Below are 12644 nucleotides of genomic sequence, written 5' to 3'. Positions count from 1 at the left end.
TATTGTTTGTGATATGATTGTAGAATACTTGTGGGGGCTGGTGGTGCAATAACTCATTCTATACAGTGCTATACTGTACAATGCAATACACTACACTACGCACAACATACTGAGCTGCGTTATACACCACACGCTGTACCAGATATAGGCACACACATAGGTGTATACAGTGCACATAAGAAGACTCACTAGACTCCATTGCAGACGGACCTCTGCTATCCCAGATCCCACACAGAGCCCAGTTCCTGTAGCAGGTACCATGTAGTGCCCATTCCCTGGTGCCCCAATGTGGCCAAGCATTCTCCTGACAACGGAGCTCTAATGTGGTCAGGTACTGCCCAGATGCCGGTGTCCCAATGTACCCTGTGGCTTTTCCCAGCTTTATAAATAGACCCCTCAGTGTGAATCGTGGCGAGCAGAACTTCCGGGGCTCCACACAACCCTGCTATGTGCAGCTGGCGGCTGCCTGTAAGACAACACGTTCCAGGTGTGCACAGAACTATGCTCTGCGGCTTCCCATTGCTTCACGCCTGCTTAGTTTTCAGTTGTTTGAAGAAGCTGCCGCACATTATTCACATGTAATGATGTAACACTCAGGGTCACCTGCGATACACACACCTGACTACAGACTGTATGGAGACAGGGGAGGGCTGGCAATGTCTTGGAAATCATGGAAAATCTCTGGTGAGATTTCCGGGATGGGCCAGTGAAACGCGTTAGCCAGTCATGTAGCTGAAAATGTCACACTCAAGTAATCTGTGGATAGCCAGCTGCAGTGGGGACTATACGTCTCAGCATACCCTCAGGGAAGGGTTTAGGGGTCAGGCCACCCCCAGGGCACAATATTATTGTGATTCTGCCCCCTTCAGCTACCTGTGTTGTTCTGGATAATTAATCATTCCGGCTCCCAGATTGCACATACTGTAGGAACGCTTCGTCACATGCCTAGTGGGAAATCCAGCACTGCATACACTACCAGCCTTCACAGGGTCCAGCACTGCATACACTACCAGCCTTAACAGGGTCCCGCACTGCATACACTACCAGCCTTCACAGGGTCCCGCACTGCATACACTACCAGCCTTCACAGGGTCCAGCACTGCATACACTACCAGCCTTCACAGGGTCCAGCACTGCATACACTACCAGCCTTCACAGGGTCCAGCACTGCATACACTACCAGCCTTAACAGGGTCCCGCACTGCATACACTACCAGCCTTCACAGGGTCCAGCACTGCATACACTACCAGCCTTAACAGGAGAGCACATATTTACATAAGGGAGGGTGTAAATCTCAATGACATGGCTGAACGTGCCGCAACACGCTGCGATCCAGTCAGACAGTGTTAAACCTAACAGGGCACAAATTGCAGCATATACTGTATACACTGTGGGTTAACAAATTACCCAGGATTTGAACATTTGGATGTCAGAAACAGGGTCTAACAACACAACTTGATCCCTAGGATACATCCGCTCAATGCGTAGGGGTTCTGCGCATTTGTGGGGGTAATTTTTTAAAGTATCAGATATCACCTGCCTATTACAAGCGCCTGGCATTGAGGGGAAACACAAAGCCAGGAGTAAATCACCACTAACATCTACATAGTGTATATAGCTTCCTAGGACACCTCCTAGCCTGTGGCACGATCCCTGTATAAATGGGGATGCTGGCCGGTGATCCTCCATCTTGCTTGTGTTGCTAAGAGCATGGAGAGCTATATCAGAGACTCCTGGGAGAGGAGACCAGCCTTGTGGATCCTCCCACTCCCCAAATGAAGTGGGAAGCCCAGTTGTCCAGTGAAATGATTTAGGGTGATTGGTGTCACCGCCCGCGACACTACCATAATATGCAGGGACACTGACAGCTCCGCCGGGCCCCAGTACTAGGAGGGGGCGTGGCCAACTCAGGAAAATAGAAGACCGACTGCTTCTGCAGCAGCCTCTCTCCCCAGCCCAGTGCGCAGCAGTCTCTTCTCAGCTGCTGCCTGCAACGTGGGAAGGGGGGGTAGTTGGTAGCAGCGGCGGGACCTCATCCGACAGGCCTGGGCCCAAGTCAGTAGTACTCGCTCCCCCCCACACTGCACATGCATTACTAGCCACCTGTCATTTACCGTTGCATTGACATTGCGTCGGCGTTGCATACAGCTCCGAATAAGGCCTATATCATTTATCGTTTTATGCTGATACCTGTTGCATCTCTGCTAAAAATGGTTTCTTTCTTTTTTCTTTTTGCGCAGAGACTAGCGACAAGAACTGCGAGCAGTATGATTACAGCAATAAGAGTGTGCCGTCCTATGATCCCACTGAAGAGGAAGGTTTGTCTTTTCAACAACAAAACCCCCCCCAAAAAACTGAAAACTCCATAGCACTAACCACAGTTGCCGGGAGCGATAGCATTTATGGGGAAACCATGTAGTGAACACTCAGTTTATGTAAAATGAATAAAATCCACAGCGAAATGCGCTGCAGCCCCTTCCTCCATAGTTTTGTGGCGAGTGTATCCGAACTCCGACCTACTGCTCAGTCTACGCTACATGTATGTTGGCGACTCCCTGCCTGCCAGGGGGAAGCCAACATGCTGAAGAGGACAGGCTTATTCATAGAAAATGTGACCCCATTGCATTCCACTGTGTTTTGTCTGTCTAATCAGAGTGCACTTGTCACTTACACACAGAGGAGGCGGCCATTTTGGGAGCACAGTCTACCATGTGTTACTGGTCTTGGCACAAAATGGCTGCCTCCGCTATATGCCACAGGAAGTGCCTCAGTTTGTCTCAGGGGAACTGAGGGGTCGCTGCATTGTGCACTGTGTGCAGGTGACGGGTGAACCTTACGGAAATTGAAACCCTACATGTCTCTAGGGAATACTTATTACTTAGCAAGTACTTCCTTACTCTCTTCCTGCATGTTAGGAGCCTTCAATGATACTGAGTCCAGTGACGTGAGTGCTACTCACCCTGGCCTTGACATAAATACTGAAAATCCTGAGCAAGGAAATAATTTGGAGGAAGGTACCACGGAGCCTATGACATCTACTGAACAGCCCGCTCATTCAGGCGACCACCCGGGAGCAAGCGAAGAAGGCGACACAAAGGATTCTTATATTAGTACTGACGACAGTGTTGTATATGTCAGCAATACTAACCCCGACGATCTGATCCCAGTTCAGTCCAACGAGCCGGAAGATGACCTTGCGGCATCTACAGAACCGTCTGTTCTCCAGGATTCAGCTTCCATCTATGGTAGGAGGGTGCCCGACCTTGGGCATTAGTTAAGATAGTATATCAATAGTACGATGCAAAGATCAAATACTTTGCATTGGTAGAACGCTTAGAACTGCATATAGCAGCCAATGATGGTGTCAGTAGTTATAGATCTGTTCCTAGACACCTTTGGTCCAAGGAAATGTTACTATTTAATATTGGTCTATGGACAATTTTATATATGTTTTTTGTTCTTCATTTTGCGTTGTATAAGTTACCATTTGTGAAAGGTGAGTATGTATAATATAATTCTATGGTTCGGTGGTCAGATTGCTTTTGGGAGACGTAATATCGTATGCCAGCTGAACTTGCCCAATGTATGCCCAATACCTCAAAAGGACAATGGATTCAGATGTCTCTCTCTCAGAATAAGCCCCTTCTCAAATACCATCCTATATATGCCTGGCCTCCAGGAGATGTGTGAAAAGAGATTTTCGAGATTTGGCATCATTGGCATAATCAAGTGAGTGCGGCATGTTGTATGGTTACGCTGACTGCGACATCACGCTCCTGCCCAATCGGTGTTCACTAAGTTTGGCTTGGCTTGATGGCGCTATTTGGAAGAACAGCAACGGTGACACTTAATAACAACAGAGTAACTGTGGGGACGGAAAATTTGCTGTAAGTGGCGCAGTTGCTAAGGTTTACATCCGCCATTCTAGACCGAGGTTTGTGCGCTAGCCGCCAGGTTGAGGGGCTGCTTTCTACACTAGCCTATGGGTTTCTTTCTTACCGGCTTTGGTTCTGCTTTGCAAGCTGGTCACCAGACTGCGCACAGTTTTCTACACTAACCACTGGATTCTGGGTCTCCACTGTATAGATTGGCCTTAGCTCTGTGCACTAGCCACCAGAGTGTGCTCAGCTGTGTATACAAACAACCTAAGAACCAAACTGGGATCAGCTTATATTACTAGCCACGGGAAAGTGCTCTGCATTGTATACTGTGCTGTCTGTGGGTTCTAGTAAAGTGTGAATGGCAACCCCCATCCCAGGATCCGGTCTCTAGGTCGACAGTAACTAGGTTGACACTATTGGTTGACAGTAACTAGGTCGACAGGGTTTCTAGGTCGACAAGTCAAAAGGTCGACATGAGTTATTGACGATTTTTTTCTTTTTTTGAACCTTTTCATACTTAACGATCCACGTGGACTACGATTGGAACGGCAATCTGTGCCGAGCGAAGCGGTTGCGGAGCGAGGCACCTTGCCCGAAGCATGGCGAGCGACACGGTGCACTAATTGGGGTTTCCGGTCACTCTACGAAGCAAAACAACACAAAAAAAAACATGAAAAACTAATGTCGACCTTTTCACCTGTCGACCTAGACCCTGTCGACCTAGTTACTGTCGACCAATAGTGGTCGACCTAGACACTGTCGACCTAGTTACTATCTACCTTCCATACCACACCCCCCCATCCCCTCCCAGTAACTCCCCACTGAGGATCTTACTGGTATTTTGTTTTAAAGCCAACCAGTTCATGGCCCAAGATCAGCACACCTACCTTCTACCTCGGTAGTTACTAGTTACCCCCTTACTAGGTATAATTATACTGCACTCACCTAGCATGTAACCTGTCTGCTAGGTTGTGAGTAAACCCTAAATCCAGGGGACCTCACTGCCTGCTAGTTTATAGATAAATAACATTGTACAGGATGTCCCTGGTTTCTAGAGAATGCAGAGACTGCTGTCAGTCTGGTGGCGCTGCCATGGGTCACTTGCTGCCCCGCTATTAAGCATCTTCATATAATGTTTTGTAGCAGAATTAGCTTGTCGCAGAACCCTCGGCTATATTTCTCACCCTGCTCCATGTGCTTACCCCACAGACAACACACACATACATGGCCATGACGATCAGACGGATGGTAAAAAGTTGAGAGATGAAGAGGAAGCGGTTGCTGGACCAGCTGATGAATCATCGGGCTCCAATCAGACCAAAACAAAGAGGAAGGCGGCGATACCAGGTGAGATAATGAATGGCGCCACGTATAATAGCGTACTGTACCGCCCAGCTGGCCCAACTTAGGTAGGGCAGTCCCACTTTGAGGGGAAGCTTTATGCCAGTTGGGCTGGAGATTGGGTGGTGAATCCCAGCTGAAGGGGTGCAGCGCCCGCCTGCCTTAGTGCACACCGCATTTTTCTCAGTATCTGTTTAACATGCCCAAGGTGGTTCCAAAATTGGAGATTGCTTTGGGACCCAGGGGGAGATGTATCAAACCTCTGAGAGAGATACAGTAAAGAATTTGCCCTCAGCTATCATTTATCCGGCACAGTCTATGAAATGACAGTTGGAAGCTGGTTGCTACGAGCAACTTCTCCACTTTATCTCTCTTGGAGGTTTGATACATCTCTCCTGGGTCTCCAGGGGCGCTGGGGTGGGGGGGGATACTAATTGTTGGTGGGGCCCTGAATCAGCTGATAATGGGGACTTATGTCCCCCTGTGCATCCACCGAAGCCCCCCGTGCATCCACCGAAGCCCCCCATGCATCCACCGAAGATCCCTGTGCAGCGCTTTTTACATATATATAGGGGCGTGGCACATGTCCACAAATTTCCCCGTGGGTCTCAAAACGATGTCCTGATTTCTACGTTTGGGAACCACCTTGGGCGTGTTTAACAGACATTGTGAAAATGTACTAAGATTGCAAATATGCGCTAAACCATAGCGATAAATGAGTAATCGGCAAATGTCTGTCTAGCGCGGAGCGGACAGGTAAAGGAAAGGTCTGTTGGGCTGGAATGTTAACGCCCCTCTGTAGGAGCAGATTTGTTAACTTGAAATAAAACATATTAGTGAGTGTAAATGTATTAGTAAACAGAATTGAAGATTTTTTTTATAAAAATCTTTAAAAAAGAGAAATTCACTAAAAACAAAGGGGGTCCACCTTCAGACAACTTCATTCTTCCATTAGTACATGACCTCCTAGAAAGTCACAAGAATGACTGACTTGTACCTTTCTGTCTCCCATCCATGTTTTTTTTACCGTTCTGTCTTCCGACATTTACCTGGACGACACCAGAATCAAACAAAGCCCCACCCACAATCCTTGCAGACCACTCCCCAGTTCACAGAAGCCCCATCACCAGTTCTCCCAGTAACAGGCGCTCTCTGGTGCAGAAAGGCCTTGCTGTAATTCCACCAGCTATGTGACATTCGCTATGGCCCATTGGGGGTAATTCTGAGTTGATCGCAGCAGCAAGTTTGTTAGCAATTGGGCAAAACCATGGTGGTCATTCCGAGTTGTTGGCTCGCTTCCGTTTTTCGCTGTGCTGCGATCAGGTTGAAAGTGCGCATGCGCATGGTACGCAGCGCGCATGTGCTAAGTTATTTAACACAAAACTTAGTCGTTTTGTTGTTGTTCGTGCGGCGCTTTTCAGTCGCACTGCTGATCGGTGAGTGAGTGAGTGACGGGAAAGGGGCGTTTCTGGGTGGTAACTGAGCGTTTTCCGGGAGTGTGCTAAAAAACGCAGGCGTGCCATGTAGAAACGGGGGAGTGGCTGGCCGAACGCAGGGCGTGTTTATGTCGTCAAACCAGGAACTAAACGGACTGGGCTGATCGCACTCTAGGAGTAGGTCTGGAGCTACTCAGAACCGGCATGAAATTTTTTCTAAGCACTTCTGCTAAGCTAAGATACACTCCCAGTGGGCGGCAGCCTAGCGTGTGCAATGCTGCTAAAAGCAGCTAGCGAGCGAACAACTCGGAATGGCCACCCATGTGCACTGCAGGGGAGGCAGATGTAACATGTGCAGAGAGAATTAGATTTGGGTGGGTTATTTTGTTTCTGTGCAGGGTAAATACTGAGTGCTTTATTTTTACACTGCAATTTAGATTTCAGTTTGAACACACCCCACCCAAATCTAACTCTCTCTGCACATGTTACATGATCTGCCCCACCTGCAGTGCACATGGTTTTGCCCAACTGCTAACAAATTTGCTGCTGCGATCAACTCAGAATTAGGCCCAATGTTTCATCAAAATGTTGTAAATCCAGACACATAATAATATAATCCCTTCTCTCCTCCGCTAAAGGGCGGATTTGCATAGATATTATAAACTGCAGGGAATAGCTGCAAGGATGAATTAAATATTTCACGCTTGCGGAGTTAACTAAAGATAAGAGACCGTAAAACAAAATCAACTGCGATAATTAGTCACCGACCTCCACGCCAGCCCCCAAACACGACATTATTCGCTGAACAAGCACCGAGGGTTATTCTTTCTCCCACGCTGGCAGAATAAACTTCAGATCCGTCCTTTAGGAGTGAAATAACGATGTAGACGTAATCCAGCGGGAACGACAATAAACGCAGGTGGATGAGTCCTACTTATCCGCAATCAACGTCATTAAATAGCTAAGCAGCAAGTTCATTACTTGTATTATGGATGTAATGTTTTCCTCCACGGCCATGTTAAGAGATGAAGAATGGGTGGGAGGCAGCAGGCCCCAGTTCTGTGCAGCGGGCACTAGTTCTGTGCAGCGGGCCCTAGTTCTGTGCAGGAGGCCCCAGTTCTGTGCAGCGGGCCCTAGTTCTGTGCAGGAGGCCCCAGTTCTGTGCAGCGGGCCCTAGTTCTGTGCAGCGGGCCCTAGTTCTGTGCAGCAGGCCCTAGTTCTGTGCAGCGGGCCCCAGTTCTGTGCAGCGGGCACTAGTTCTGTGCAGCGGGCCCTAGTTCTGTGCAGGAGGCCCCAGTTCTGTGCAGCGGGCCCTAGTTCTGTGCAGCGGGCCCTAGTTCTGTGCAGCAGGCCCTAGTTCTGTGCAGCGGGCCCTAGTTCTGTGCAGCGGGCCCTAGTTCTGTGCAGTGTGCCCTAGTTCTGTGCAGCGGGCCCTAGTTCTGTGCAGGAGGCCCTAGTTCTGTGCAGCGGGCCCTAGTTCTGTGCAGCAGGCCCTAGTTCTGTGCAGCGGGCCCTAGTTCTGTGCAGCGGGCCCTAGTTCTGTGCAGTGTGCCCTAGTTCTGTGCAGCGGGCCCTAGTTCTGTGCAGGAGGCCCTAGTTCTGTGCAGCAGGCCCTAGTTCTGTGCAGCGGGCCCTAGTTCTGTGAAGCGGGCCCTAGTTCTGTGCAGGAGGCCCTAGTTCTGTGCAGGAGGGCAGCGGGCCCTAGTTCTGTGCAGCGGGCCCTAGTTCTGTGCAGCAGGCCCTAGTTCTGTGCAGCGAGCCCTAGTTCTGTGCAGCGGGCCCTAGTTCTGTGCAGGAGGCCCTAGTTCTGTGCAGGAGGCCCTAGTTCTGTGCAGGAGGCCCTAGTTCTGTGCAGGAGGCCCTAGTTCTGTGCAGCGGGCCCTAGTTCTGTGAAGCGGGCCCTAGTTCTGTGCAGGAGGCCCTAGTTCTGTGCAGTGGGCCCTAGTTCTGTGCAGCGGGCCCTAGTTCTGTGAAGCGGGCCCTAGTTCTGTGCGGGAGGCCCTAGTTCTGTGCAATGGGCCCCAATTCTGAGCAGCAGGCTTCCCTGCCATACCTGTTGCTATCGATGTCTGGATGTCTTTGGAAAGTTGCGACATTTGCAGAAGTTCCCAGAGTCTTTGCTATTTTTCATCTTTCTAAATTTGTCACCGCAACAGCAAATCTGTCCTTAGTGCAGGGTGTTTCGCGCTAGGCCCCCCTTGACCCATGGGCCCTCTGTGCGCCGCGCACGCTGCACTGTATATACGCCACTTGGCGCCTCCATTTAATTATATATTTGCTGTAGAACATTTTGTTCAGTAAATCCAATCCCTGGAGCTGGCCTGGTCTTGTCGCTGGGCCGGCGCGCTTAGTGATAGGAGCGGTGTCTGCATGGAGCATACGTGGTAATAACGAGGTACGCCAATGTTTCTTCTGGTGTCACTGGGGCCCATTAGTCAGAAGAGGACTGCCTATAAAAGCCTAAACGCTCCTTTGCTGATCACATTTACTATTGATTCTACTGGGACCACACACTTAGGAAGTTGTATCAAAGCTCGGAGAGAGATAAAAACTGCCCGTTGCAACCAATCCGCTTCTACCGGTCATTTTATAGACTGTTCTAGATAAATGACAGCTAGAAACTCATGGTTGCTACAGGCAACTTCTCCTCTTTATCTCTCTTGAAGGTTTAATACATCTTCCCCAGGGCCGCAACGCTATTTCCCCTGCAGGGTCTACCAGGGACCCTAGTACTCAGGCTCTGCTGCCCTTCAGCCTAGAGAGTAGGGGCCCGGACAGAGACTGCATACGGGCCCCCTCCTCTATTACTATGCCCCTGGTCAGCGGTGTGTATTTGATAGGCTGCATCCTCATGACTATTGCTTCAGACCACAGAACATACTCCTGACTCTGTGTCGCTGTAAACTGAAGATCTTATTTTCTTTACAGAGTGGCTAATTGTGTGCGTCTCGCTGGTGTGCCTGGGACTCATCTTCTCCGTCTGCATCGCACTCAACGCCGGTAGAATGTAAGCCATGCCTCCTAATTCAATCAAAGGGATGCGTGGGGGTGGGGGTGTGTGTGTGGGGGGGGAACGTCAAAATTAGCTAAAAGCAACATAAAGTCGCAGCGTGGCACAGTGCACATTAAGTCGCAGAGTGATGCAGTGCACATTAAGTCGCAGAGTGATGCAGTGCACATTAAGTCGCAGAGTGATGCAGTGCACATTAAGTCGCAGAGTGATGCAGTGCACATTAAGTCGCAGCGTCGTACAGTGCACATTAAGTCGCAGAGTGATGCAGTGCACATTAAGTCGCAGCGTGGTACAGTGCACATTAAGTCGCAGAGTGATGCAGTGCACATTAAGTCGCAGAGTGATGCAGTGCACATTAAGTCGCAGTGTGGAGCAGTGCACATTAAGTCGCAGCGTGGTACAGTGCACATTAAGTCGCAGCGTGGTACAGTGCACATTAAGTCGCAGAGTGATGCAGTGCACATTAAGTCGCAGAGTGATGCAGTGCACATTAAGTCGCAGCATGGAGCAGTGCACATTAAGTCGCAGTGTGGTGCAGTGCACATTAAGTCGCAGTGTGGTGCAGTGCACATTAAGTCGCAGCGTGGTGCAGTGCACATTAAGTAGCAGCGTGGTGCAGTGCACATTAAGTCGCAGAGTGATGCAGTGCACATTAAGTCGCAGCGTGGTGCAGTGCACATTAAGTCGCAGAGTGATGCAGTGCACATTAAGTCGCAGCATGGTGCAACGCACATTAAGTCGCAGCGTGGTGCAGTGCACATCAAGTCGCAGCGTGGTGCAGCGCACATTGAGTTGCAGCGTGGTGCGGTGCACATTAAGTCGCAGCGTGGTGCAGTGCACATTAAGTCGCGGCGTGGTGCAGCACACATTAAGTCGCAGCATGGTGCAGTGCACATTAAGTCGCAGCGTGGTGCAGCGCACATTAAGTCGCAGTGTGGTGCAGGGCACATTAAGTCGCAGCGTGGTGCAGCACACACTAAGTCACAGCGTGGTGCAGCACACATTAAGTCACAGCGTGGTGCAGTGCACATTAAGTCGCAGCGTGGTGCAGCGCACATTAAGTCTCAGCGTGGTGCAGCGCACACTAAGTCACAGCGTGGTGCAGCGCACATTAAGTCACAGCGTGGTGCAGCGCACATTAAGTTGCAGCGTGGTGCAGCGCACATTAAGTCGCAGCGTGGTGCAGTGAACATTAAGTCGCAGCGTGGTGCAGCACACACTAAGTCACAGCGTGGTGCAGCGCATATTAAGTCGCAGCGTGGTTCAGCACACATTAAGTCGCAGTGTAGTGCAGTGCACATTAAGTCGCAGCGTGGTGCAGTGCACATTAAGTCTCAGCGTGGTGCAGTGCACATTAAGTCTCAGCGTGGTGCAGCGCACATTAAGTCTCAGCGTGGTGCAGTGCACATTAAGTCACAGCGTGGTGCAGTGCACATTAAGTCTCAGCGTGGTGCAGTGCACATTAAGTCGCAGTGTAGTGCAGTGCACATTAAGTCGCAGTGTAGTGCAGTGCACATTAAGTCTCAGCGTGGTGCAGTGCACATTAAGTCGCAGCGTGGTGCAGCGCACATTAAGTCTCAGCGTGGTGCAGCGCACATTAAGTCGCAGTGTGGTGCAGTATGATGATCCTCGGAGATGTGCGATTCTTCCAGTGACACCGGGAACCTATTAAGCCCCGGATCTGGAGTGAATGAAGCGCAGATCGGCTTTTGCTTATGATCCCGGAGTTTATTGCTGCTGTGGAAACAAGTCAATTGTCAAAACAGATGTACGCTGCAGACGTGAGGCCGGTCACCCTGGTATGTGTACAATGCTCAGGCCCTGGCTGGAAACATTCCCATCATAGAGAATTGCAGGAAGCCAAGGAGTCTGGGGGTAAATGGTGGAGGGAGGGGGGAGGGAGGGGGTTTCCTCAGCAGCTGGAATCTGACTCTGTAAAAGCTTCTGCTTCACATCAACGATTCCGCTTCAGTTTCTGAGATTGTAAAACAATTGCACGATAATAGTTTTAGGGGGAAAATAAAATAATCAAGGGTGATGAGCATTTACATATTATAGCCCCCACAGTTCCGTCAGGGGCTGCTAATGCAGACGCAGCAGCATCCGTCCCTCAATCAGGCCCATTACTGATAAAATGAGCCAAAACAAAGTAACCCGGGCAAGTGGCCCATTTGTCGGAGGTAAGAGCCTTTTACAGCACATTCCTATCTCTGCCCCTCATGGGGGGGATAAAAGGGCCTGCGTTCCCGGAGAATAACAGATGGGCATCGCCGGTTTCGTGACACATCCGTAACAGCAGCAAGTTCTAGAGTAAAATGAACTTTTATTGGCCTATTACATTAAAGTACTAATTACTGTAGGAGTCACTTTATGTATTACAGAAGCCTTCAAACAGTTAATGACACCCTAGGAGAGGCCTCCGTGTTCTGCGTCGTTCCTTCCCACTGATAATGAGCCCTTTCATCTGTCTCACCTGTGGGAACATACAGGGCTACATTATAAAATGTTACTTCCAGCCAGTATTACACATTACTACATGATTCAGCAACACGAAGCGTGTGTCATACTTCAGACACGGAACAGTCAGCGGAGGCTCAATGTAACGCAATTATAATGTCAATATGTGAAGTACAGGTAGCAGGAAGTAGACCGGACGGATCTCCTTTCTCATGGAGTTACGTATGACACCGTGGCCCAGATTTATCAAGCCTTGGAGAGTGATAAAGAGAACGGTGATAAAATACCAGCCAATCAGCTCCTAACTGCCATGTTACAGGATGGGTTTGAAAAATGACAGTTAGGAGCTGATTGGTTGGGACTTTATCACTGTGCAATTTACTTCTCTCCAAGGCTTGATAAATCTGGGCCATATCTTTGAAGATCAGTTTGACATTGTTTAAATACTCTGTGCTGCTGAAATTTAGTTTTCACTTTCATATTTACTGTAACTGTAATATTCTCTAAGAATTGTT

General features: G+C 49.5%; 1 protein-coding gene across 2 annotated transcripts in view; it reads left to right on the top strand.

The window, feature by feature from the left end:
- CD44 (CD44 molecule (IN blood group)) overlaps window positions 1-12644 on the top strand; it is an 88339-nt gene that overhangs the window by 72485 nt on the left and 3210 nt on the right. Inside the window, exons 4-7 of one of the 2 annotated variants that reach the window (XM_063946298.1) lie at window positions 2242-2319; window positions 2917-3246; window positions 5092-5229; window positions 9588-9666. In XM_063946298.1, the coding sequence (XP_063802368.1) occupies window positions 2242-2319; window positions 2917-3246; window positions 5092-5229; window positions 9588-9666 (625 nt within the window). The remainder of the gene's footprint in view (window positions 1-2241; window positions 2320-2916; window positions 3247-5091; window positions 5230-9587; window positions 9667-12644) is intronic. The other variant, XM_063946299.1, reaches the window with a different exon arrangement.

The sequence above is a fragment of the Pseudophryne corroboree genome, chromosome 11, assembly GCF_028390025.1.
Source record: "Pseudophryne corroboree isolate aPseCor3 chromosome 11, aPseCor3.hap2, whole genome shotgun sequence".
In the NCBI taxonomy this organism is placed as follows: Eukaryota; Metazoa; Chordata; class Amphibia; order Anura; family Myobatrachidae; genus Pseudophryne; species Pseudophryne corroboree.
Note: the sequence above shows the minus strand (reverse complement) of the source record. Positions and strands in the feature narration are given on the sequence as shown.